We start from the raw sequence: 24,271 nt of genomic DNA, 5'->3' as shown, positions 1-24,271 counted from the left end.
CCCCAGTACTGAGCTCCCACCTTGTGAACAGGCTTACCCCACTCTAGGTTATAACATTGTGGCCTGACGTTAATTCCCCATGCACTCATTCTCTTGCTTGTCTTAAGTTGAGGCCCCACCTTTGAACTTACCCTTCTTTTTTGGCGCTACAGTTACTGCTGGAAGATGTGGTTCGACTACGGGGATCCTCGCGACGCACAGAGGCCAGGCGCTCAGGCGACAAGTAGCGGCGACTGCTGCGGAAAAGACCAGAGTGATGAGGGCAGAGCCCGCGATGATTGTGCAGCGTTCTCCAGCAAAGTCTGAGAGGAGGCCAGGGCCCTGCTTTTCTTGCCTTACCTGCGCCCAGAGCTTGCCTCCTTCTTGGGGGAAGATGGAGAGGTGGCATAGCCACCCACGCGTCGCGGGGGTCCGGAGCCATTGAGGGGAGTCCTGGTGGGAAGGCCTTTCAGGAGTTGACACACTGGAGTGATGGGGTTAGAGCACGGAAGATGATGAGCGTGAGGTCGTGCCTCCAGCCCTCCTCGTCACACCCTCCACCCCGACCAGGATACCCGAGGCGGTGGTGCCCAAACGCGGGGGCGCCCTGCCCTTCGGGGTGCCCCTCGCGCGCAGCGCCGCGCCTTGTTCTTCGCACGCCCGCAGGCGACGCAGCGCGTCCGCCAGCGCCGCCTTTAGGACCGCCAGCTCGTCTTCTTGCAGCTGCAGCCGCTGCTCCAGCGCCGACACGCGGTCGTCCACCTCCATGCCACTGGTGCCGGACAGATTATCATCTAGAAAGTCGAGAAGATATGGGTTGCAGGGGACCACCCGGGGGAAGATGGTGTGGGGGCCTTCAAGGACCAAGAGCGTCCGTTCCGTTTTTCAGAGACAGTCAGGACCAGCCAAGCTCTCTGACTTTCCTGCAACCTGGATTCGATGGGGATGCTTGGAGATGGGCCCACGAAGAGGATTCCGGCAAGGAGGAAGGAAATCCCCACCTCCTCTCTCTGCCACAGTGCCCTGGCCATGCGACCTTGGGGGAAGTCCCTTTTCCTCAGGCAGAGTTCACCAATCCCAGGGCCTCACTTTGGTTTTGAGATTCTGTGACTAAGATGCTAAATATCTTTAAGTCATATCAGCACTTTAAGATGACATCAACCCACTCCCCGTGACAACGTTCTAGAACGCGCCCCCGACGTTCTCTGACGAATATCAATATTCTGTCACGGGTACCAACATTATCTCGCTGTATCCAAGACTTTCAAGCCAAAAGGTCCTGCGGTGTTCACCTCTTCCCTTTTCTCCCCTCTCCAAGGAGTTCGACCCTCCAAAAAGCCGTAAAGACAGACCTTCTGTGACCCCTGGCGGCAGACATGGGGATTGCAGGGCAGAGATGACACACGATCTCTTTCCCCAGCCCAGAGTTTCTGTCCTCCAACCCCTCCCCCACTTTATGTTACCTCTGTACCCCTACCCAGATTTAGTTCTCCTTCTCCTATTCAACCCATTGCTGCAGTTTAAATGACTCTCTCATCATTCACCCCTCCCGTCCTTCCTCCCACCAGGGAGGGGGGATTCTAGGCTGGCGGCCCTCTTCTGCCTCCCTCCTGGACCACTCCTACTCAGACTCATTACTGAGAGAATCTAGGAGATCCTAGCTTCCAGCCCCTTCCAAGTAAAGGTGGTAGCAGGAACAGTAACCCGGCTCGGAGGTCGCACTTGCCATCCTGAGTCCTGTGTCCCTTAGGCCAGCCTGTCCGTTGGACTCCCGCACTGCAGACTCCTGATCCTCCCCTCCTACTCCTTCCGTGGTCCAATCGCCTGCCTGGCCTTGCCACTCTGTCCCCTACCCCCACCCACCCAGTGCTTCGTAGGTCCTGTGTCTGGACCTTTGGAAGGAAGATGGGTGAGGGGGCCCTCCAGGTCGGAGTGAGAGGGCCTGCAGAGACTTGAAACCCCTATCAGGAAGTCCTAGGGTCCCGTGGCCATCCTTGCAAAGAAAGAAACTGAAAAAGGTGGAATAAGAGATAAGCTAAGGGCCATACACACAGTCAGGAAGGGGGAGCCATCGAAGGACCTTATGTTGAGCCCATTTTCTACCTACCATAAATAGTATTACAACTGAAAATACATGAGAGCTGGGCTCTGCACTTACCGTGTTTCCCACAGAAATCCCAGATAAGATGAACCATTAAACAAGGTAGCTACTGTTCCCACCCACACCCTCCGCTCTGATCACTTTAGTGGTCTCTGCTTCTGCAGCGGAACTAAAGCCCGGAACGTCCCAGTCACTTGTTCAGGACACAGTTTTTCTTTTTCTATCAGAGGCAGAATCCAAACTTGATCCCGCCTCAGAGACCCTGTCATCCTTAACCTTTAGATGGCAGAAGGGGGTGAAATGAACATTCTAGATCCTCTGCCAACTCTAGGGGTCCCTAGCCAAGGGTGTGTTCCTAGGGGGGAGGGGTGACCTCCAAACTCCGAGATGATTGACATGGGGGCACAGTGACCCTGAGTGGCCAGCTTGGATCTGAGGCCTTTCTTGGTCTGATGGTCCCACCCCATGACTCAAGCTCTTGGTTGTTGCCCTGGCCCAGAGACCAGCACCCACTTTTCACTTCTCTCATTTCCCCACTCCTGCAGCCCAGCTCCCCTAACACCAAAATGGCCCTTCAGGTGGCATACGCATTTGTCTAGGGAAAAAGGATTCTTCATGGGTGGGAGGGGCAGCACTGACGATGGAGGAAATAGTGGACAGAGTCCTCTGGCGCTTTACTGGTCCCATGGCCAGCCCTCAAGTCAGCGTTTCCCCCTGCTATGCCCCAACACAGAGGGTCCCAGAAGGTTGAGGAGCAGAAAGAGTTCCAGGTTCAGCTGATTCCCCACCGCAGGCCTACTCTCCTTCCCGACACAGGCACCTCCAGGACCTTTCCCCTTCTGTCTGTCTAGCTACCTTCGGAGCAGGTGTATGTTGGGGTGGGGGTGGGAGGAGCAGGATCCTGGCTTTGGAGATGGAGGACCTTGTTATGGGGTCAGGATCCTGTTGACAGGGAGAAAGGAGGAATTTCCCACAAGGGAGGAGATAAAGATTTGGAAAAAAAGGGTTGGGGAAGAAAGCCGTAGGTCCAACCCTGGGTGGGGCCAAGGTCTGAACTGAGAAGGGGGCTCTCACCGTTGCAGTATTGCAGCAGCGAGGACGTGTCGTAGAGGCCGCAGAAGGCCGGGCCGCGCTCCGCCATTGCCCCGCCACAGCCACCGCCGGCCCCCACAGCCCCAGCTCGGGCCCGGTCCCCCCCCCCAGGCCCTGCCTCCCGTTGCCATAGCAACGCCCTTCGTTCCAGCATCCCCAGCTCGGCCCACCCAGCATCAGGAGGCCGGCTCTGAGCCTGGCATTGGGGTCATCCCCTAGGATGCCCAGAAAGGGGGTCGAGAGACTGCTCTGTCAGCCCCCCCAACAGTCTTCAGGTCAGGATTGGCTGCGTCCGGGTCCCCCTAGGTACTGTCTGGCCCCTCCCACAACCGGAGTGTATTCTCTCTACACTCCCCCTCCTCTCCCGTTAGGAGCCAATAAGAGTCTGTCGCGCAGGCTCCTCCGCCAATAGCGATGCGGGTGGGCTTGAAGGGGCAGGGTCTTTCCAGCTTTTCATCCCGAAGTGTCGCCCCCAGTTCTGGAAGGAGGATGGGGTAAAAGAAGACACTCCTCTATTCCCGAAAGCCTCCCTGAAATCTTTTATCTGATTTCCCATAAGTCCCCTCGCACGGCCAGAGCCGACATTGAAACCTCAAATATGACAGGTTATCCTATAACCTGAGCTTGTATCCTAGCCAGGTCCTCATTCCTTGTTTATTAGATCTAGACCCGCCCCCAAGGGCTATTAGCTCCACCCCCAAATCAAGAAGCAGCTAAAGTTCTATTCCCGCCCCTAGAACAATTAGCCACACCCCCTGAACATCCAAGGACCAGAAACTTGGACCAGACTCTCTGGTAGGGTTAGCTCCGCCCCAGAATTTAGATTCCCTCCCCTCAAGTCGAATAGCCCCACCCGAACTTTCCTTTCCACTTCAGCCACCGAGGCCCTTAGCTCCGCCCCTACAGTCGTAGTCTCCCACCAAGGATTTATCCAGTCCGTATTTTGACAGAGACCCAGTTGGAAAGTCCGGGACCAGCTGGCGGTGTCAGTCAGAGCAGTCTCTGAAACTGTGGAGCTAGGAGAGGAGGGGGTACAAAACCTTACAATAGATTTAAAGAAGATGGGATCGCCTTTTCCAAGTCATGACCCAGACCACGGGGTTCAATTTGCATTGTTTGGTTGTTTTGTATATATGAGCGAGGACAGGCTGCCGCCTTATGTAGGTAGCCCAGGCTTGCCTCCACTCCAGCTTCTCAAGTGTTTACTGGCAAAACCCTCCTAACCATGCCCGGCTTTTGTGGCTTTTTTGAGTCAGGGTCTTGTGTAGCCTCATGTAGGCCAGTTTTGAACTCTTTATCTTTATTCTCCTGTCTCCACTTCCCAAATTCTGGGGGTTACAGGCCTGAGCTGCCCCTTCACTTCTGGTTTTGTTTTGTTTTAAGACGGGGAGGGGGGATTGGGAGCTCAGCCTGGCTAGTGGTGGTGATGCACGCCTTTAATACCAGCCCTCGGGAGGAAAAGGCAGGTGGCTCTCTGTTGAGTTCGAGTTTCTACAAGCTCTAATGAGTCTCATATTCCTGTCTCCAACCACCAACCACTCCAGTGTTGAGATTCCAGGCATATACCACAAGATCCAACCTCCAGACAATATTTTTGTTCTTGATTTGTACACTTATTCACTTGTGTGCATGTACACGTGTGGGTGTTGGAGAACAAATTGTGGGAGTCAGAACTGAACTCAGGTCATCGGGCAAGGTCCTCAAGCTCAACAGCAAGGTCCTTTACTAGTGGAGCCCAGACGCCGCGAAGAGGAGAAAGGCTGAGAGCAGAAGGGGATTCACTTCTGGGCACACAGCAAGCTTTAGGAACCAGGTTTATTCATATTTGGGTACATGTCTGCCACATTCCGATTGTATGAGCCTGAGCCTCAGTTTCAGGTGATGTATATAGTCATGCCAACCTCCTCCCCTCATTCAACATGCTTCCTGAGTGTCGGGTATGATGGCACACACCTATGACCCCAGCGCTCTGGAGGAGGATCACAAGTCCAAGATGAGCCCAGGCTACATAAAGAGACTGCCTCTAAAGACTAAGGGCTGGAGGCATGACTAATCCACACAGCAACAGCATAAAATCCCCCAGTGAGGGGCTGGGGTGTGGCTCAGTGGTAAAGACCCTGCCTTGCCTAGCAAGTTTGATGCCCTGGGTTTGATTCCCAACACCACACATGCACACGCACACACACACACGCACACACACGCACACATGCATACACACATACACACGCACATGCACACACACATGCACACACACACATCCTTAGTACTAACTATACACCACACATTGAGTATATAACGGCCAGCAGGTGCCATGCAGTCACCTGTCAGCTCTCACCCATTGGTCACGATCATCTCCATTTTACACCTTGAAGAAGCAGCCTCAGAGCTGGCAAGACAATTTCCGGTCCTGGTAAGTGCTAGGGAGATACCTAGGAAGGGAGGGCCAGCCTGGCTTAAAGTCTGTGCACCAAGGACCTTCTCTTTGAGAGTGATAAGAGACACAAGTGACAAAAAGGAGGTTTTTGTGCCCATAGTTGAATGATTTCTGGACAGAAAAAAAAATCTGTTAAGGAAGATTTTTACCTTTGACTTAGTCTTAGGAGAAAGCCAAAGATAATGAGGGGCTACAGAAATGGCTCAGAGGTCAAGAGCAATTGTTGCTCTCCTAGAGGACCTGAGTGTGAGCTGCCTCAGAACCCCCTGCTAAGCCCAGGTCTATAAGGGTCTGACACCTTTGGACTTTTGGAACACATGCTTAAACACATACACACATAATTAAGAATAATCAATAAGTTGGGCGATGGAGGCGCACACCTTTAATCCCAGCACTTGGGAGGCAGAGGCAGGCGGATCTCTGAGTTTGAGGCCGGCCTGCTCTACCGAGTGAGTTCCAGGACAGCCAAGACTTCTTGAAACCCTTTCTTGAAAAAAACCTAAATAAATAAACGCAATAGAAACTTTAAAAACAACAAAAACAACAAAACACAACGGAATAATACTGTGTTAATGGGTAGGGCCCTCTTGAAAGGGCACTTTGGGGGCCTAGGAGAGTTTGAATTTTGGGCTCCATGTTGTGGGGGAGGGGAGCAAATCCTGGGCATAGAGAATGGAGTAAGGCCTGGAACTGAGGTTGGTAGGTTATGGCAGAGGGAGGGAGATCCATTTCCCAGAAGAGAAGAGCAGTTTGGATGGCCATTTGGGTGTGAAGTGTTCCGTGTGCTGGGTCTGGGTACAGCTAAAGGAGTTTGTTCTCTCCTAAGTACTTTCGCAGGGAGACGTCAAGGACCTTGACAGGCTTCGGAGGAGGTCGCTGCGCTGGAGGAGGCGGGTGGGATAGATAGAATGTTTATTTTTATTTTTATTTTTTTTAATTTCTTCTCCAGGTGAGCATGTGCTTTCTCACAGTCTGGAAATTACATTTTGAAACTGGCCGTCAGGTGCACTCTCTGGCAATGTACATGAGCTCTTTTCCTGAGGCAAATTGCTTCCCCTCTCTGGGCGTCTTCATCTAGAATGTGGAATATAGTGTCTACAAATCCTCCTGCCTCATCTTCTGAGAAGTTTGATCTGGACTACACCCTCAGCCGAGGTTTCCACGTCCATGCTTGTAGGGACCGCCCAGCCTCGACCACCGCCACCAGGGGGCAGTACGGGATAGTTGGACTCAGCCTCTGGGGTGGGGTGAAGAGAAGTTTACTGGGGGATTTGGAAGTGAAGAGAGGCTGGCTTTATCTATCTACAAAGCCTCAGTTGAGAGCCGCTCTTCTCTGCCCGCCATTCTGGCCTCTAGGGCCCCCACCCTACCCAGTGCGACATTATGTCAACACAGCCCTGCGGCTGCTTCTGGCCTGGACAATATTTGTATTGGGGATCTGGGCCGGTCACTATGGATACCGGCAACCCCCAGGACCGGAAGAGGCTAAGGGGAGCTGACTGCATCTGCCTCAACTCCCTCGGATTTTGACTTTGGGGCATTGATGCAGTCTTGTCATTTTGGACTCTGTCTCTCCTTGTCGTCCCTCTCTGGATGCTGTCATATTTCTGTCTCTTTGTCCTTCCCTCTCGGTGGGTGCCCTCCCTCTGAGTTTCTGTCTGGCCTGGTCCCCATCTCCCTGGTTTCCTGTTTCTGATATCCTATCTCTTTGAAATTCAGTCAACCCTTGACTTTTTCTTTTTTTTTTTTTTCTTTTTTTATTTTCAGATTTATTGAAAATGACAGAACAGACTCAAACGGCTCCACGCGGTGTTTTGAAATTCATCCCCACTGTAGGCTGAGTGACCTGCAGGTTGGAGAGACTGCCGAAGTCCAGAAGCTTCAGCATCTCCTTGGTGTCAGGATCCACCTCAATGATCTCCTGATCCAGGGCTGAGACCTCAGGAACGTAATTATCCCTCCTTTCTCGCTCTTCCTCCTGCAGTTTGATAGAGATACCCCTGACAGGGCCTCTCTGAATCCTCTTCATCAGATGCATGTCATAGCCGGCTACCTTGTTGCGGAGTTTCTTGCTGGGGATGATAGCGATCTCCTCGCACACGCGCTTGTTGGTGTGGAAGTCATTGCCCAGGCGCGTGTAGTACTTCTCGATGATGACCCGGGCCGCCTTCTTCACGGTCTTGGTGCGGACGCGGCCCATGTTGACGGGTCCCGGTAAAAGAGCTTGACTTTTTCTTGAGACTGAAAAAGTGTTGGCCAGGCTGTCTTTGAACACTCTAAGTGGTCAAAGATGACCTTGAACTTCTGACCCTCCCGGCTCCACCCTCACCCTACCCCTGTGGAGTTGGGATTATCTGCACTAGCTGGTTTGCTTGTTGGTGGGGATCGAATCCAGGGCTTCACCAACGCTAGGCAAGCACGCTATCCACTGAGTCACATCCCAAAGCTCTTGATATTGTCTCTCTGGGTCTCTTCTGTCTTCCATTTTTCCTGCCATGAATTCCTTCCTCCAGGGATCCCTTGTGTGCGGCCGAGTTAGAATCCCAGGTTCTAGCTCTCTGTCACTGTGAAACCCTCTTTCTGACTCTGGCCTCCTGGCCTCTCTTCTCTCTGAGGCACCTCAAGTGAGTGACCATGTTTCCCTGAGAGTGTCTTCGTGCCCCTATTACATTCTCTGCTTCTCACTAACTCTCTATCCTTCAAGTCCCATACCTCTGTAGTCTTCAACCTCAGGGGTCATCTCTCCCTCCCATTCCTGGCCTCAGGCCCCACGGGGCGCCTCCTCTCTCCATATCTCTCTGCCTCATTTCCCCTGCACCATCTGCCAGCACCCCAGGCTCCTGCCTGATGCCCTCCAGCTCTGCTTGGCTGGGCAGCCCCGTGGGGAGAAGACAGGCTTTCCAGTTTCCCCTACTGTCACTTCCAAAGTTGGGGCACTATTTGGTCACTGCTCTGAGCCAGGAAAGCCAGGACCAGGAACAATGGAGGGAAGCAAACACCCAGAGACAAGGCAGGAAGGGAAGGAGAGACTCAGGGAAGTTAGAAGACAAGAATAGGCCCAGGGTGGAGCTTAGAAGCAGAGAGCTTGCTTTGCTTTTATGGGACCCTGGGCTGCATTCCCAGGATGCAAAATTAAATAAAGCAGATTTTAAAGCAGACGAATGAATTGTGATAGCTAATGCCTGGAATCTCAGTACCAGGAGAGGGGGCTGAGGACTGAGGTGATTTTGAGGTCATCTTGGGCTATAAGTATGTTGGGGTGGTGGGAGATAAGAGTTATAACTTAGCTGGGCGGTGGTGGCGCATGCCTTTAATCCCAGCACTCGGGAGGCAGAGGCAGGCGGATCTCTGTGAGTTCGAGACCAGCCTGGTCTACAATAGTTCCAGGACAGGCTCCAAAACCACAGAGAAACCCTGTCTCGAAAAACCAAAAAAAAAAAAAAAAAAAAAAAAAAAAGAGTTATAACTTAATTGGAAAGTCCTTGCTTAGAATCCCTCAGTGAGAAGCTGAGGGTGTGGCTCAGTGGTAGAGCCCCTGCCTAGAATCCCCCAGTGAGGGGCTGGGGTGTGGTTCGCTGTTAGAGTACTAGTCTAGCATGCACAAGGACCAGAACAGCAACAATAATAGCAATAATAAATACAATAAGAAGACAAGCAAAAAAGAGACTGATTCAAAGCAAGAGGAAGACTGATAGAAAAAACCCGAGAAGTCGAGAGAGAGACTGAAGAGACGTATGAGAGAAAAGTACCTACATTCAAAAAGAGAGAAACCCTGAATGTGGGCTTAGAGAAAATGAGAAAGGAGAGATCCAGGGGCTTTGTTTGGTCCTTTTGACAGGGTCTCCCCATGATGCCCTAGCTGACCTGGCACTTGCTATGCAGATCAGGCTGGCCTTGAACTCACAGGGCTCCCCTAGCCTCAGCCTCCAGAGTGCTGGCATTGATGCTCTGTCATGCTCCCCTAGACAGGTGGGATTTAGAGGAGAGAGGGAGAAGAGAGAAGGAGAAGAAGAGAGAGGGAGGGAGAGAGAGCAAGCACAGAAAGAAGAGTGGGGAGGACCAGCAGAGAGAAGATAGGCTGGCCGCTGGGAGAGACAGGCTATATTTAGAGACCGGAAGAGCCAAGTATGCTGGAGAAGCAAGCAGAGTGTAGTCAGGGCCTGAGTCTCCTGGGGGGGGGGCGGGCGGTGAAGGGTGGGCTGCTGCAGCATGGTGCAGCCTGGGAGCAGCTGAGTAGCTCAGGAGAGATTGCCAAGGACCCTAGACAGAGGATAGGGCTGGGCAGGAGCCAGTCAAGGTCCTAAACAGATGTCCCTTCCTCTCCCTCCTGTCCTACATGCCTGCCCTGTGTTCACTTAGAGTGGACAATGGGGGGAGGGCATGAGGACGCCTCTCTGTCTTCAGGAACATCTTTGGAAATTGAATATACATATATTTATTTGTGTTTGTTTATCTGTTTGTGTCTGTGTGCCATTGTGGATCTGCCACTGTGTACGAGTGGGGGTCAGAGGACAAGCTAAGGGAGTGGGTTCATCCTCTCCTACCATATGGGGTCCAGGGATTGAACTCAGGTCGTCTGTCAGCTTTGGTGGCCAGCATGCAAGCACACTTACCCACTGAGCCATCTCACAAGCCCCTTTTAAGATTTTTATTAGCAGATGTTAATCATACACAGTGGGTCTCACTGAGCTATGTGTATACACACACACACACACACACATATATATATATATATGCATGTCCATATAATGTGTTTTGGTTGTATTCACCCTGTCTCCTGACTCACGTCTTTCCTGTTTCTGACCATCTTCCCTCTGCTTGCGTGTTGCTGTGGGTTTCTTTGCCGTGATTCAGTGAGTTTCGTTAGTGTTACTTACAGGATCATGGGGGAAGGGGTGACTAACAGGAATGTGGGCACCTTACTATAGCTTCTCAAGGAGGGTGTGGAGGAGGGGTCTCTGCCCCCTCAAGACCATCTTTCAGGCTCACTCTGTCCCATCTCTCTTCCTCCCTTCTCCCTTCCCGTCTTCCTCTTCTTCCACATTCTCTCCCTCCTCCTCTTCCTCTCCCTCCCCTCCTCCATCCTTTCTCTCTCCCCTTCTCTCTCTGAAATTCTGTCTCATTACGGAGTACAGGCTGACCTCAAACTCAGGATTTCTTGCCCCAATCTGCACACCAAGCTCTTTTTCTCCCCATCCTTCATCTCTCTCCTCCTCCTCTTCCTTTTCTTCTTCTTTTTGGGGGAATTCGAGACAGAGTTTCTCTGTGTAGCCCTAACTGTCTTGGAACTCACTCTGTAGACCAGGCTGGCATGAACTCCCAGAGATCTGCCTGCCTCTGCCTCCCGAGTGCTGAGATTAAAGGTGTGCACCACCATCTGGCCTCTTATCTTTCCCCTCCTTATCTTTCTGGGACTTGGGCTCTTTTACTGCCCCTCTGAGCACCCCAGTCCCACTCCTTCCTCTCTCTCCAGTCCAGTGACCTTCATGCCCTCGCTCTCTTGAAGCCCGAGAGGATCTCCCAGCCCCAGCTGTCCACGAGGTACTCGTCAATCTCAGACCCTCTTCACGCTCCACTTCAGGAACAGATACTTTCCCAGGATCCACATGGCGCCAGGAATGTGGAGCAGAGAGCACAGAGGCCCCCAGGGGCCAGGCGGTAGGGACCCTCACCCTCCCCATGCTCCCTGCTCCCTGCTTCTGATGTGGACCTCAGGCCACCCCCTGCCCTTCCTGGGGCCTCTGGGCCTCAGCTTGTCCTCTGCAAAATGGGCAGGCTTGCCTCTGTCCTACTTATCACACAGATCCCAAGAGAGCAGCCTGAACTGGTGGTGTGTATTGGGGGAGATGTAGACACCGAGTTCTCATAGTTGGTTCCAAGTCTCCCCATCCTACGCTCCACGGACAGATGTTCCCTGTATCTGGGGTGAAGGAAGATCCCAGAAGTAGAGATTGTAAAAACATGGGTGATATGTAGGTTCTTGTAACCATGGGACCACATAAGACTTCGTGTTAATGTATGGCAGTGGGAATCATAGTGTGTGGGCAGGTATGACTGGCTGTGTGACCAGCTGGAAGTGGTGACCCCCAGGTGAAAGTCTAGCATCTGGCAATAGGAGGCAGAAGGAAGATGAGTTCAAGGTTAGCCTGGACCATATAGCATCCTTTCTCACAAAATAAAAAAAAAAATGAAAAAGGTGACATGGGCCAGCAAGATGGTTCAGTGAATAAAGTTGCCGGCCATCAAGCCTGATGACGTGAATTCCATCCCCGGAACCTACATGGGATGTCTGAGGTTTGTGAGTGTGGCCAGAACAGTGGTGTAGACTCTGGGATGCTGTAATCTGTGTCACAGGGTGACAGTGTTTGTGGATGTGTGTGACACTGTGTGTGACTTACAGCTTGGTTTGAGAGATGACTGAACGGCTGTGTGAATCACCACACACACACACACACACATTTGTGTCCTGAACACTCATTGCTTGAGGTCCTGCTCTGGGTAATGTCTCAGCTGTCCAGTTCCTGTCCTCCTGGGGGATACAGACTAGTGGCCACAAATCTGACATGACGCGCTCTATTGAGTGTGGTGTCTGTGCTATTTATTGATAGTGTTCCCGGGAGCCAGACGTGGTTGCACACGCCTTTGCAATTTAAATCTGAATCTCAGCACTTGAAAGACTGAGGCAGGAGGATCCAAAGTTGGAGGACACCTGGTTTATATAGTAAGACTCTGTTTTATTAAGAAACAGCAAACAGCAGGGTGGCGGCAGCACACGCCTTAATCCCAGCACTTGGGAGGGAGAGGCAGGCGGATCTGTGCATTCTAGGCCAGTCTGGCTTACAGAGTGGGTTTCTGGACATTAGGGCTGTTATACAGAGAAACTCTGTCTTGTAAAACCAAAAAAAAAAAAAGTAAGAAAAGAAAGAAAGAAAAAGAGAGAGATAAAGAAAGGAAAGAGAGACAGAAAGAGGAAGGAAAAGAGGAAGGAAGGAAGGGAGGGAGGGAGGGAGGGAGGGAGGGAGGGAGGAAGGAAGGAAGGAAGGAAGGAAGGAAGGAAGGAAGGAAGGAAGGAAGAGCAAACAAAGAAAACAGGGCTGGAAAGTGCTGGCCTCCTTGGGTACTGCATGAATGTGGTACACAAGCATCTATGCAAGCAAGATACACATAAAATTAAAACAAAGCTAACGAGTTAAGGATTGGGGCCATGGATAGCTCAGCTGGTAAAGTGCTTGCGATGCACCTTAACATAGAGCCTGAGTTTGATTCTCAGCAGCAAGTAAAGCTGGGTAGTGTGTTTGTAATCCCAGTGCTGGAGACGCAGAGACAGGCAGATCTCTGTGAGTTCAAGGCCAGCCTGGTCTACAGAGTGAGTTCCAGGCCAGCCAGGTCTAACAGTGATACCCTGTCTCATATTTTTTTTTTCAAGATAGGGTTTCTCTGTGGCTTTGTAGCCTGTCCTGGAACTTGCTCTGTAGACCAGGCTGGCCTCGAACTCACAGAGATCCTCCTGCCTCTGCCTCCCGAGTGCTGGGATTAAAGGCATGCGCCACCACTGCCAGGCAAACCTGTCTCATATATATATATATATATATATATATATATATATATATATATATGTGTGTGTGTGTGTGTGTGTGTGTCTCATATATATATACACATACATACATATGTATATGTATGTATGTGTATGTATATGTGCATTTTTTTTTCAGAAAGAAGGGTGGGCAGCACCTGAAAAGGGCACCAGAGGTTGATTTCTGGCATCCACATTTGTGAGGACATTTGGGCACACACACACACACACATATATATATATGCATACATACAAAGTAGGCAGCACCTGCCAGATGTGATGGCACACCCCTTTAATCCCAGTACTCTGGAGGCAAAGGCAGGAGGATCTCTGTGAGTTCGAAGCCAGCCTGGTCTACAGAGTGAGTTCCAGGACAGCCACGGCTACGCAGAGAAACCCTGTCTTGAAAAACCAAAACAAAGTAGACAGCACCCAGGAATGACGTCAGAGGTTGTCCTCTGGCCCTCACACCCTTACACATGAACATGTACACACATATCCGTCCACCAAAGAATGACAACAGAAAGACCATGGTGTTAGGACTATTGGATGCATATCTGTGAAATGTCCACGGCCCGAAAGGCTGGCTCTCTCAGCGTGTCCCGCTTATGTAGCTGTGAGTGAACTTGTTACTCACAGAGTCACACTCCGAGTCTCTGCCGTTCTCCTGCTCCGCGTTTGGAATCCTGTGAGAGACTGTGTGAATGGCTGAATGGGATAGTGTGTTCTGTGGCTGGAGTGGGGCGGTGGGGGGGGGGGGGCGGGAGTCGGCGGACCATAACTGTGTGGCTGCTCCTACGTGACACAGAGTGGCTGTGATAAACGTGCCTGCTCCCCAGTTCCCACTCTTCCCTGGAGCTCCCCGTTCCCGTTCCCTGTTCCGCCCTGGCCCCGCCCCCCTCCAACACCCCAGGCTACTGGGCGCCCGTCACCTCTTGCAGAGCTCAGGCTGGCGAGGCAGGGCAGGAGATTGGGAGCAGGGACTGGACACAGGTAAGGGGTCCTCATCAAGACCCTGCCCTGGGTCTATTTCTCCCTGCCTCTGTTTCTCTATCTCTACCTTTGTCTCTTTCTGCCTCTCTGATGGGCTTATTTCTACTCTTTCCCTGTTCTCTGTCCCCACTCACTTCTTTCTGTCTCCCAGCCCACATTTTTTTTTCTGTAATTTTTTGCTACTTGCTCTCCGTTCTCCTGCGCTTCTCATTGTCCCTGAGTCTCTCTCTCTCTCTCTCTCTCTCTCTCTCTCTCTCTCTCTCTCTCTCTCTTCTAGAGGTCTGAGATTCCCTCTTGAAACCCCACTTTCGCATTGTGGGGGTGGGTAATGGTTGCGGTTGAAAAATTTTCAGAGAGCGTTTAGCACGCTAAAGTCAGAAACCCAATCTAATGTCTCAGTATTTGGATGCTGGGAAAACGTTGTCTCTTTGACTCTGGGCTTTATATATCCAAAGCCAAGAAAGTTTTAGAAGATGGGTTTCTATCTAATTTTAAAAACGCTTTGCACTGGGAGGATGGGAACTCAAAAGGTCGTTTCAAGTTCCCTTCTAGATTTGACTGATGGTTTCTATCCCTCCCATCCCCACACCCGCCAGAAGGTCCCACGTTCCCGAGTCTCTCCTGTCTAGCCTCTGGGTGACACCGACGTTTCTGCCGGTCACGGCTCTAGGGCAACAGGCCCCTCAGCAAACACCCCTCCCTTCTACCTTGGCTGCCTCAGCAACACTTAGGAGGACCTGGGAATCGCTTAGCTGATCCCAGCCCCACTTAACCACTGCAGGCCGCGCCTAGTACTGCCCCACCCCAAATCCTCACGTGCGGAAATGGGGGTGGCCTCAGACTCTATGTGCATCTGGCAGGTGAACGCTGGCTGAAGCTGAAGTGTTGATTCTGCGCCGGGACCCTCCAACCCAACCACCTCCGAGTGGCCGGAGTCTCCATCACCCTTCAAGGATGCCCCTGAGGCTTCGGCTTCTGCTGCTGTGTCTGTGGGGACTGCCACTCCAGAAGGCGGAGGTGAGGAGCTAGAGAGACACCGGTGGTCCGGGAGGGTTTTAAGCCTTCCCCTATCACAAGGAGAGTTTTGAGGCTGCCCGTCCCCAAGCTGCAGTCTGGTAGTTTCTGCTCATACTTTCCCTCACAAGTCCTCCCGTGGGGTCCACCCACCGCCCTCCTCTGATTCTCTGAAAAGTTTGCCGTCTTCCATATCAGATCCATTGGCGGTTTTCTAGGCACCCCGATACCATCTGAAAGATTTCTTTCTTTTTTTTTATTTTATTTATTTATTTATTTATTTTTTATCTAAAAGATTTCTAACACTGGACGGCCCCTCCAGATCTCTAAAAATGAGTGCTTTTGACCCTTCCCAACCGAGCATGCTGCCTGGAAGGGGGTTGTCCTCGTCGAGGGGGGTTTCCTCCCTTCCCTTTCCTCTTAGACAGACTCTGAGAGACAGACGGGGGAGCTGTACCAGCGCTGGGAGCTCTACGGCAGGGAGTGCCAGGAGGCCCTGGAGGCTGCAGATCCTCCCTCAGGTGTGACTAGAGGGCTGGGGGGGGGGGGGGGCTGAGAGAAGGAGCTGGCGGCTGAAGAGAAAAATCTGGGCGATTTCGAGGATGTGTGGGGTGGGGATTGGCTCGGGTAAGCGGTGATGACCCGGGTTGGATTCAGTTTAATAAAAGAATCCTAATCCCAGCACTAGGGAGGCAGAGGCAGGAGGATCTCTGTGAGTTCGAGGCCAGCTTGGGTCTACAGAGCCAGTTCCAGGGAGGGGAAGTAGGAAGGGTCGTGGGCGGGGCCCTGCACTCCAATGGACTGGGTCTGGGTGGAGCTTGATAACTGAACTTTCTAGATGAAATAATCATGATAAGGGCTTGGGCTTTATTTGGTGGAAGGAGCCTGCAACGGGACTGGGAGCAGGCAAGGGTTTGAGGTCTGGTGAGAGGAGCTTGTGGCCTCTAAGGGGATAGCATCCTGGAGGTGTGTAAGAAAGAAAAATTAGGACCGCCCTCTACTCTAGCCTCTGGCTCTGTCGCCCTCTCCCTCAGGCGTGGTCTGTAACGGGTCCTTCGACACGTACGTCTGCTGGGACTACACGGCCGCCAACACCACTGCCCAGGTGCCCTGCCCCTGGTATCTGCCCTGGTATCGCCACGGTGAGGTGCCGGGCAGCTCACCCAACCCCTCCTGCTCCCGTTCGTGACCCTGTCTGTCAAACCTGGTGTTTCCTAATGTCTGTGTCCTCTGGGCTCTGTCACACACTTAATTTTTCCTGTCTTAATTTATTGTGTGTATGGTGGATGCACATGCTAAGAGGTATGACGATAAGAGATCAACTTTAGGGCTGGAGAGATGATGGTTGAGAGCACTGGCTGCTCTTCTAGAGGACCCAGGTTCAGTTCCCAGCACTCACATGGCAACTCACAACTGTCTGTAACTCCAGTTCCAGAGGATCTGAAAAACTCATGGCAATGCACATAAAATAAAATAAAATAAAAAAGAGATCAATTTACAGTAATCCTTTCACCTTGTGGTCCCAGGCTCTACCAACAACTCTACCTGCAGAGCCAACTCCAGAGCCCAGGCTGGTCTTGAACTCATGGCAATCCTCCTGCCTCGACCTCCCAGTTGTCAAGATTACTGTGGTGAACCACTCCATGCCCCTTTCTCTGATCCCATCCCTTATGTTCCCATAGTGGCTTCAGGCTACGTCTTCCGTCAGTGTGGCAGTGATGGCCAGTGGGGGTCATGGAGAGATCACACCCAGTGTGAGAGTCCAGAGACGAATGGGGCCTTTCAGGTGAGAAGAGATGAAGGATTCAGGTTAGGGTGTCTGGGGAGAGCTGCAAACCAAAAAGACCTCGGGAGCTTCAGGCCCAACTTGACACCTCTTTCTACAGAGTAGAACTCTGGGTTGTTAGTAATGAAAATCCAACTCGGGAGGCAGAGGCAGGCGGATCTCTGTGAGTTTGAGGCCAGCCTGGTCTAAACAGAGTGAGATCCAAGACAGGTTCCAAAGCTACAGAGAAACCCTGTTTAAAAAAAAAAAAATAGCACAAGTGGTGCTTCAAGGAGAAAATCAGGATGCTTCACTTTGAAAGGACAGAGAACAAAGCGGCACTTTCCCATAGGGAACAGGCTATGGCCAGGGGTGGGGAGCCTGCTGGGCAGCCCTGCCTTCTACTCTAGACCAGCTGGAAGAGTCATAACTTCTCTGGCCTTCCATGTCCCCACCAGGACCAAAGGCTGATCCTGGAGCGCCTGCAGGTCGTGTATACAGTCGGCTACTCCCTGTCCCTGGCCACGCTCGTGCTAGCCCTCCTCATCTTAAGCTTGTTCAGGTGCGCCCCCAGCCTGGGTGTGGTGGGCCTCAGTTTACACACTAAGTTGGGAGAGGGGGTGGCTCTAGGGGAAGGGCTAGGGGATGGTGAAAGGGCCTCTGGATGACTGAGGACAGCTCTGCAGGGACTCTCAGCCCTTTCGTCTCTCCAATCCTCCAGGCGGCTACACTGCACTCGTAATTACATCCACATGAACTTGTTCACGTCCTTCATGCTGCGGGCAGCGGCCATCCTCACCCGAGACCGGCTGCTGCCTGCACTGGGCCGCTACACAGAGGATCAGACTCTTACCCTGTGGAGCCAGGTACTCCATCTCCTCCTTCCTGGGGGGACCAAGACGTTTCCCGTCTGCGAGCGTACCTTTCCTCATCACTGTGTGCCGAGGGTATGGGAGCAGGATGGGAGGAAAAAAAACAATGGGGAGAAGCCGGCGGTGGTGGTGCGCAGGCCTTTAATCCCAGCACTCAGCACTCGGGAGGCGGGCGGATCTCTGTGAGTTCGAGGCCAGTCTGGTCTACAAGAGCTAGTTCCAGGACAGGCTCCAAAGCTACAGAGAAACCCTGTCTCAAAAAAAAAACCAAAACCAAAAATCCAATGAGGGGGATTTGGAAGGTACCAATTTGTTCCTGAATAGGGAGGTGAAACTCAGGGCTGTCAACAGATGTATAAAAATAGGACTTAATAATTTTTTAGGGGGCTGGAGAGATGGCTCCGCGGTTAAGAGCATTGCCTGCTCTTCCTAAGGTCCTGAGTTTAATTCCCAGCAAGCACATGGTGGCTCACAACCATCTGTAATGAGATCTGGTGCCCTCTTCTGGCCTTCAGGCATACATGCACAAAGAATATTGTATACATAATAAATAAATAAATATTTTTAAAAAATATTTTTTTAAAGAAATGTGAGGGTCTTGGAGGTGAGCCCAGTGCCGGGAAAATGAAATGAAAGACTGAGCGTCATCCATCCAGGACTGGAGAAATGGCACAGTGGTAGAGCACACAGACCTCTCATGCAGAGGACCCTGGTTTGATTCCCAACACCCACATGGCAGCTCACAACCATCTAACTCCAGTTCTAGGGGATCTGTGCTCTCTTCTGACCCTCATGCGATGCATAGACATGCACGCATGCAGGCAAACACCTCTATACATTAAGTAACAGCAACAAAAAAAGCACATCTAGATGGCTCAGTGCATAAAGGCACTGGAGAGCAAGCTTGATGACTCGAGTTCAATCCCCAGAACCCACGTGGTGGACAAAGAGAACCCACTCCTGAAAGGGTTCTGCTCTTCGTGCGCCTGTGGTCACATAGCCCAGCATTTAAATTTTTTATTTTTATTTTATGTATGTGACTGTTTGCCTAAATATATGTATTATATGTAAATGTGTGTGTGTATGTGTGCACACCAAGAGCATGTCTGGTGCCCCCAGAGGCCGGAAGAGGGTGTCAGATCCCCTGGAACTGGAGTTATAGATAGTTGTGAGCTGCACTGTAGGTACTGGGAACTGAACCCGGGTCCTCTGGAAGAGCAGCCAGTGCTCTTAAATGCAGGAGTTCAGTTCTTTTTTTTTTTTTTATATATTTATTTATTTATTATGTATACAATATTCTGTCTATGTGTATGCCTGCAGGCCCAAAGAGGGCACCAGACCCCATTACAGATGGTTGTGAGCCACCATGTGGTTGCTGGGAATTGAACTCAGGACCTTTGGAAGAGCAGGCAATGCTCTTAACCTCTGAGCCATCTCTCCAGCCCCAGGAGTTCAGTTCTTAGGAGCTAGTGCGGCAAAGGCTATTTATTGGGATTCTATGGGTACTCCACTGTGGAGATGAACTAGACAATGCCAGTTGTTTAGGGTGTCGGTGTGGGAGAGTCTTTAACAGAAAGTGAATAAGGTGAGATAAACCATCTGCTGGGGACCCATAGGAAAACATTTGAAAGCAAGAAAGAGATGGAGATGAGCCCTGTCTGGTCAGAAGCTCTTGTAGTCCTAGGAATGTGGGAATCTGAGTAGAATTGACATTTTAAGGCCCTATTGGGTTACAGAGCAAGTTTAAGGACAGCCTGGACAATGTATTGAGATCCTGACTCAAAGAGAAGAGTAATGAATGTAACCCAGTTGTAGAGCCCCTGCCTAGAATCCCCCAGTGAGGGGTTGGGGTTAGCTCAGTGGTCGAGCCCCTGCCTAACAACCAGGAATCCCTGGGTTCAAGGCCTACTACCACATACACGAAGGAATACACACAAACAATAAAATAGAGATGAGGCTGCTGGTAAAAGAGTTGGGGATACCTCTTTGCCTTGACTTCTCTTGTCTGATGGCTCCCTAGGCTCTGGCTGCCTGCCGCACAGCCCAGATCGTGACCCAGTACTGCGTGGGTGCCAACTACACCTGGCTGCTGGTGGAGGGTGTGTACCTACACCATCTGCTGGTGATCGTAGGAGGCTCAGAAAAGGGCAACTTCCGCTGCTACCTGCTTCTTGGCTGGGGTGAGCCCTAACTCCGTGCCCTCCAACCCTCTTTCCAGCCTAGTGCATCTCGCCTCCCCCATTGTCCCACCGATCCGCGTTGCCTTCCCCTCCCACCCCCTCGTTGAAGAATTCCGCGGGTCTTGGGCCTGGAAAGGGGCTCGTGTGCACGCTGACAGCTGCGGCGGGGTGGGGGGCGGGGATCGGGGTCTGCACAGGGGCCCCCGTGCTTTTCGTCATTCCTTGGGTGATCGTCAGGTACCTGTTGGAGAACACGCGGTGAGTTGCAGGGCCTAGGGGCGGGGTCTGGGTTGTGGGCGGAGCTACGTGGGATCAGGGCGGGGAGGGTGGAAACGGGACCAGGTGGAGAATGTGGGCGGGGTCTAAAGAGGCTAGGTGCTGGGGAAGGTGACTTAGGAGGTCTCCTGAAAAGCAGGGTGGGATGGGTCTTAAAGAAATGTGGGTGGGCCTTAAAGAGGGTGGGCAGGGCCTGGTTAGGGACCCGGCCTGATTAGATGTGGCTGGGGGTGGGGAGATTTGTGTATCTCAGTTCTACCCTGCCTCCTCCAGGTGCTGGGAGCGCAACGAAGTCAAAGCCATTTGGTGGATCATTCGCACCCCCATCCTAATAACCATCTTGGTAGGGCCAGTATCGCCCACTCCAGGCTGTGTTCAGGGATTTCCCATTCTGGGGAAGCGGAAGGCCAACCTCTAATGGCTTCTGGCTCAGTCTCTCTCTCCTCACAGATCAATTTCCTCATCTTCATCCGCATCCTTGGCATCCTCTTGTCAAAGCTGAGGACACGGCAGATGCGGTGCCCCGACTACCGACTAAGGTGAGGGCCCTAGTGGGGAGGCAAACGAGGCCAGATTCAGGGATAGGGTTGTGAAGACTACCACAGCTTCTCTTCCCAGGCTGGCTCGGTCCACGCTGACGCTGGTGCCCCTGCTGGGTGTCCACGAGGTGGTGTTTGCTCCCGTGATGGAGGAACAGGCTGAAGGCGCCCTGCGCCTTGCCAAACTGGCCTTTGAAATCTTCCTAAGTTCCTTTCAGGTGCTCAGACAGGGTGCATGGGTTCCTCCCTCCCAACTGGGGCCTTTCTTTCCACCAGGGCATAGCGCTACTATCATCCACCTGAGCAGCTACTGATTGGAATGCACCCATGGTATTTCATTCATTCATCCATCCATCCATCCATCCATCCATTCATTTACTCATGCATTCATTCAGGCTTTCATCATGTAAGCATAGGACAGAAAACACCTAACTAGGGTTATCCTGGGCTGGGGCAGAGGTAAGGAAGTGGGGACGGGGGTGAGGAGCAAGGGCTGTGGGGTGGACTGGGCTGGGGCAGAGTTAGTTAGTTGGCACTTTCTGACTTCAAGGCTTTCTTCACCTTTGGATGGGGCTAGAGTGAGACAAGCCTAAAGTACAGGATTTAAGAAAGTAGGTCGTTCCAGATGGGAGGCCAATTTTAATGCTACCCTACCCTGATAGACCCACTGAGCCCCAGTCTTCTCCTCTCGAAAGTGGGCACAGTACCAGTCTCCCTTGGGGGGATGTGCATCCACTAAAGGAAGCAAGAGCAGATGGACACTTATGTACTGAGCTACAACCACAAACGCTAGTCCCCCCTTCTGTGGGAAACACAGCCAGTCACACATCTTGGGCATCCCTGAGGCCAGAGGGCAGCTAGTGTGATGGACAGAGGTGAGGTGACTCCAGCTGCAGAGCAGAATCAAGAGGGGCCAATTCCCTAAGCGTTTGTTTTTCTTTTCTCCTGGAAGAGGAGGTATGTGATTTGAATTAGATTTTGATAGAATTGTAGAATATCATAAGGATTATCTTTTTGGGCTGGGCGGTGGTGGCACAAGCCTTTAATCCCAGCACTCGGGAGGCAGAGGCAGGTGGATCTCTGTGAGTTCGAGGCCAGCCTGGTTTTTCAAGACCATCCTGGAACTCACTCTGTAGACCAGGCTGGCCTCAAACTCAAAGATCCACCTGCCTCTGCCTCCCAAGTGCTGGGATTAAAGGTGTGCACCACCACTACCTGGCATAAGAAATATCTTTTTAAAGAAGGAGTTTTAAAAAGATTTTATTTATTCGTATATTTTGTGTATGAGGGCTCTATTTGCATGTACACCTGCGTGCCAGAAGAGGGCTTCAGATCCCATTATAAATGGGTGCTGGGAATTGAACTCAAGAACTTTGGAAGTGCAGTCAATGCTCTTAACCACTGAGCCATCTCTCCAGCCACCCTAACAGCCTATGTTCATAATTGGCTTGAAAATTAATTTAAGCTAGTATGGGGCTCAAACCTGCATTGTCTCCAGCTGGCTAAGCATGTGCTCCATTACCGAGCAAACCTCAAGCCCCATAATTAATTAGTTAAAATATATTTATATATTTATTGTGTATTGATGTTTTAACTACACGTGTCTGTGCACCATGTGCATGCAGTACCCACAGAGGCCAGAAGGGGGTGGCTGATTAATTTCAGATGTTTAAGGGTCATCATGTGGGATGCTGGGAATTGACCCTGGATCCTCTGGAAGAGCAGCAAGAACTCTTAATGGCTGAGCCATCTCTACAGTCCAAATTAATTAATTAACTAATCAGTCCAAATTAATTAATTAACTAATTCATTATTATTGCTAAGCACTATATCTTCCTATCCTGAAACTCATTCTATAGACCAGACTGGCCTCAAACTCAGATTCACCTGGCCTGCGAGTGCACTACACCGCCCGGCTGCACTACATCTTTTTACACATAAATACCTCAATTCTGACAACCACCACCTTCATTTTTCATGGCGAAGAAATCGAGGCACAGAGTGGTTAAGTAGCTTGCCCCAAATGTAGAAAGCAGGGAATCGGTTTCCATACTCAGGACCCTCAACTGCTGGGCCCAGTTCTCAGCCCCTGGGCAGACCAATGCAGGGAGCTGGGAGCCAGTGAGCAAGTGTACTCGGTACCTTGATCAGGGCGGCTGGGATCAAGTGCACAGCAGCGATCTGATCTCTCCTATTCTGACAGGGCTTTCTGGTGAGCCTGCTCTACTGCTTCATCAACAAAGAGGTAGGAGAGGCCGGCCCACCCGCACCCCCTGGCGGCCGCTCCGGGAACGGTGGCGTCCTGAGCGTCCTGCGTTGCAGGTGCAGTTGGAGATCCGCCGAGGTTGGCGTCACTGCCTCCTGCATCTCAGTCTCCGCGATGAGCACCCCCGTCCGCAAGTGGAGATTGGCCCTCCGGCCCTGCCCTTGCGTTCTGCACCCCGGGAGGTCCCCATTGGCGGCTCCTTGCCCTCTGGGTCGCTGCACATGCCTGGAGATGAGGTCTTGGAAAGTTACTGCTAGGTAACGGGACTCCCGTGTCTGTGTAGCTTGTATTGAGTGCCTACTGTGTACCAGCTCCTGTGTGGGGAATACTGGGGAACCCCGAGAGAAGAAAGACAAGGTCCCTACGTGTATATATTTGTTGTGGAATGACTTATGAAAAGAATCGAGATGTTTAGGACAACTGACAGGGAGGCCACTTGTGAAGATGAGACGCTTTTAAGCCATGCTTCAAAGAAGTGGAGACAACTTGAAGAGCTGAGGACAAGATTCCAGGAAGACAGAATGGCATGTGAAAAGGCCCTGGGAACGGGAAGGATGGAGAAGGGCTTCCGTGGCTTGACTGGAAAATGCTGGGCCTGCAGACTGAAAAGTGGGCAGGGGTGCAGAAACTGGGATTGCATGCCAGCTGCACCGGAGATTTTCATCTTTTTATGCGTACAACCGTTTATGCCTGCATGGATGTCTGTGCACACATGCATGCAGCACTTACATACGCATGGAGAACAGAAGCTCCCCTCCGACAGGATGGTTGTCAGCCTCCATGGGGGTGGGGGCAACTGAATCCATCTCTCCAGTTAGCAGTAGGGTCTAGCTCCTTGGCTTTTCCCACACAGTTGTCTGCTCCACAGGAACAGATCATCAGGGGCAGGATGTAAACTGGGAGCCCAGTGAGGGGAATGCAGGTGGCTGGACCAGCAGAGGGGTGAGAAGGATTTGTTGATGGATCCCAGGAGAGGGATCAAAGGAGAATGCCAAGACAAAAGGAGGGAGATCAAAGGGCTCTTTATTTGGGGTGGGGGTGTAGTGAAGTGCTCTTGGCCTGTGTTAGGCTGAACTTAGGATCTGGAGAAGCCTGGCAGCAGAACAAGAGGAGCCTGGGTCACTGAGGGTTAAACATGGAACCTCTGCTGGACAAACTCTACCACCTCCCAGAGAGGACAGGGAGAA

General features: G+C 51.8%; 3 protein-coding genes across 3 annotated transcripts in view; 1 reads left to right on the top strand and 2 right to left on the bottom strand.

Moving 5' to 3' along the window:
- Eml2 (EMAP like 2) overlaps positions 1–3,506 on the bottom strand; it is a 30,428-nt gene extending 26,922 nt beyond the window's left edge. The window contains 5 exon segments of the mRNA XM_057759322.1: positions 132–236; positions 340–463; positions 555–773; positions 3,155–3,278; positions 3,280–3,506. Of these exon segments, the coding sequence (XP_057615305.1) occupies positions 132–236; positions 340–463; positions 555–773; positions 3,155–3,278; positions 3,280–3,303 (596 nt within the window). The 5' untranslated portion in view covers positions 3,304–3,506.
- Positions 3,507–7,366: 3,860 nt separating this feature from the next.
- Positions 7,367–7,822, bottom strand: LOC130870121 (40S ribosomal protein S17-like). The gene has a single exon (XM_057762707.1). It carries the CDS (start codon positions 7,804–7,806, stop codon positions 7,399–7,401), a length of 408 nt encoding a protein of 135 aa, XP_057618690.1. The 5' UTR covers positions 7,807–7,822; the 3' UTR covers positions 7,367–7,398.
- A 7,304-nt stretch (positions 7,823–15,126) lies between these two features.
- Gipr (gastric inhibitory polypeptide receptor) lies at positions 15,127–23,579 on the top strand. The gene is made up of 13 exons (XM_057762799.1): positions 15,127–15,189; positions 15,611–15,707; positions 16,221–16,328; positions 16,869–16,972; positions 17,410–17,513; positions 17,673–17,817; positions 19,844–20,003; positions 20,201–20,261; positions 20,553–20,622; positions 20,730–20,818; positions 20,898–21,036; positions 23,022–23,063; positions 23,141–23,579. Exons 1-13 carry the CDS (start codon positions 15,127–15,129, stop codon positions 23,339–23,341), a joined length of 1,383 nt encoding a protein of 460 aa, XP_057618782.1. The 3' UTR covers positions 23,342–23,579.
- Positions 23,580–24,271: the final 692 nt, after the last annotated feature.

The sequence above is a fragment of the Chionomys nivalis genome, chromosome 2, assembly GCF_950005125.1.
Source record: "Chionomys nivalis chromosome 2, mChiNiv1.1, whole genome shotgun sequence".
NCBI classification, from domain to species: Eukaryota; Metazoa; Chordata; class Mammalia; order Rodentia; family Cricetidae; genus Chionomys; species Chionomys nivalis.
Note: the sequence above shows the minus strand (reverse complement) of the source record. Positions and strands in the feature narration are given on the sequence as shown.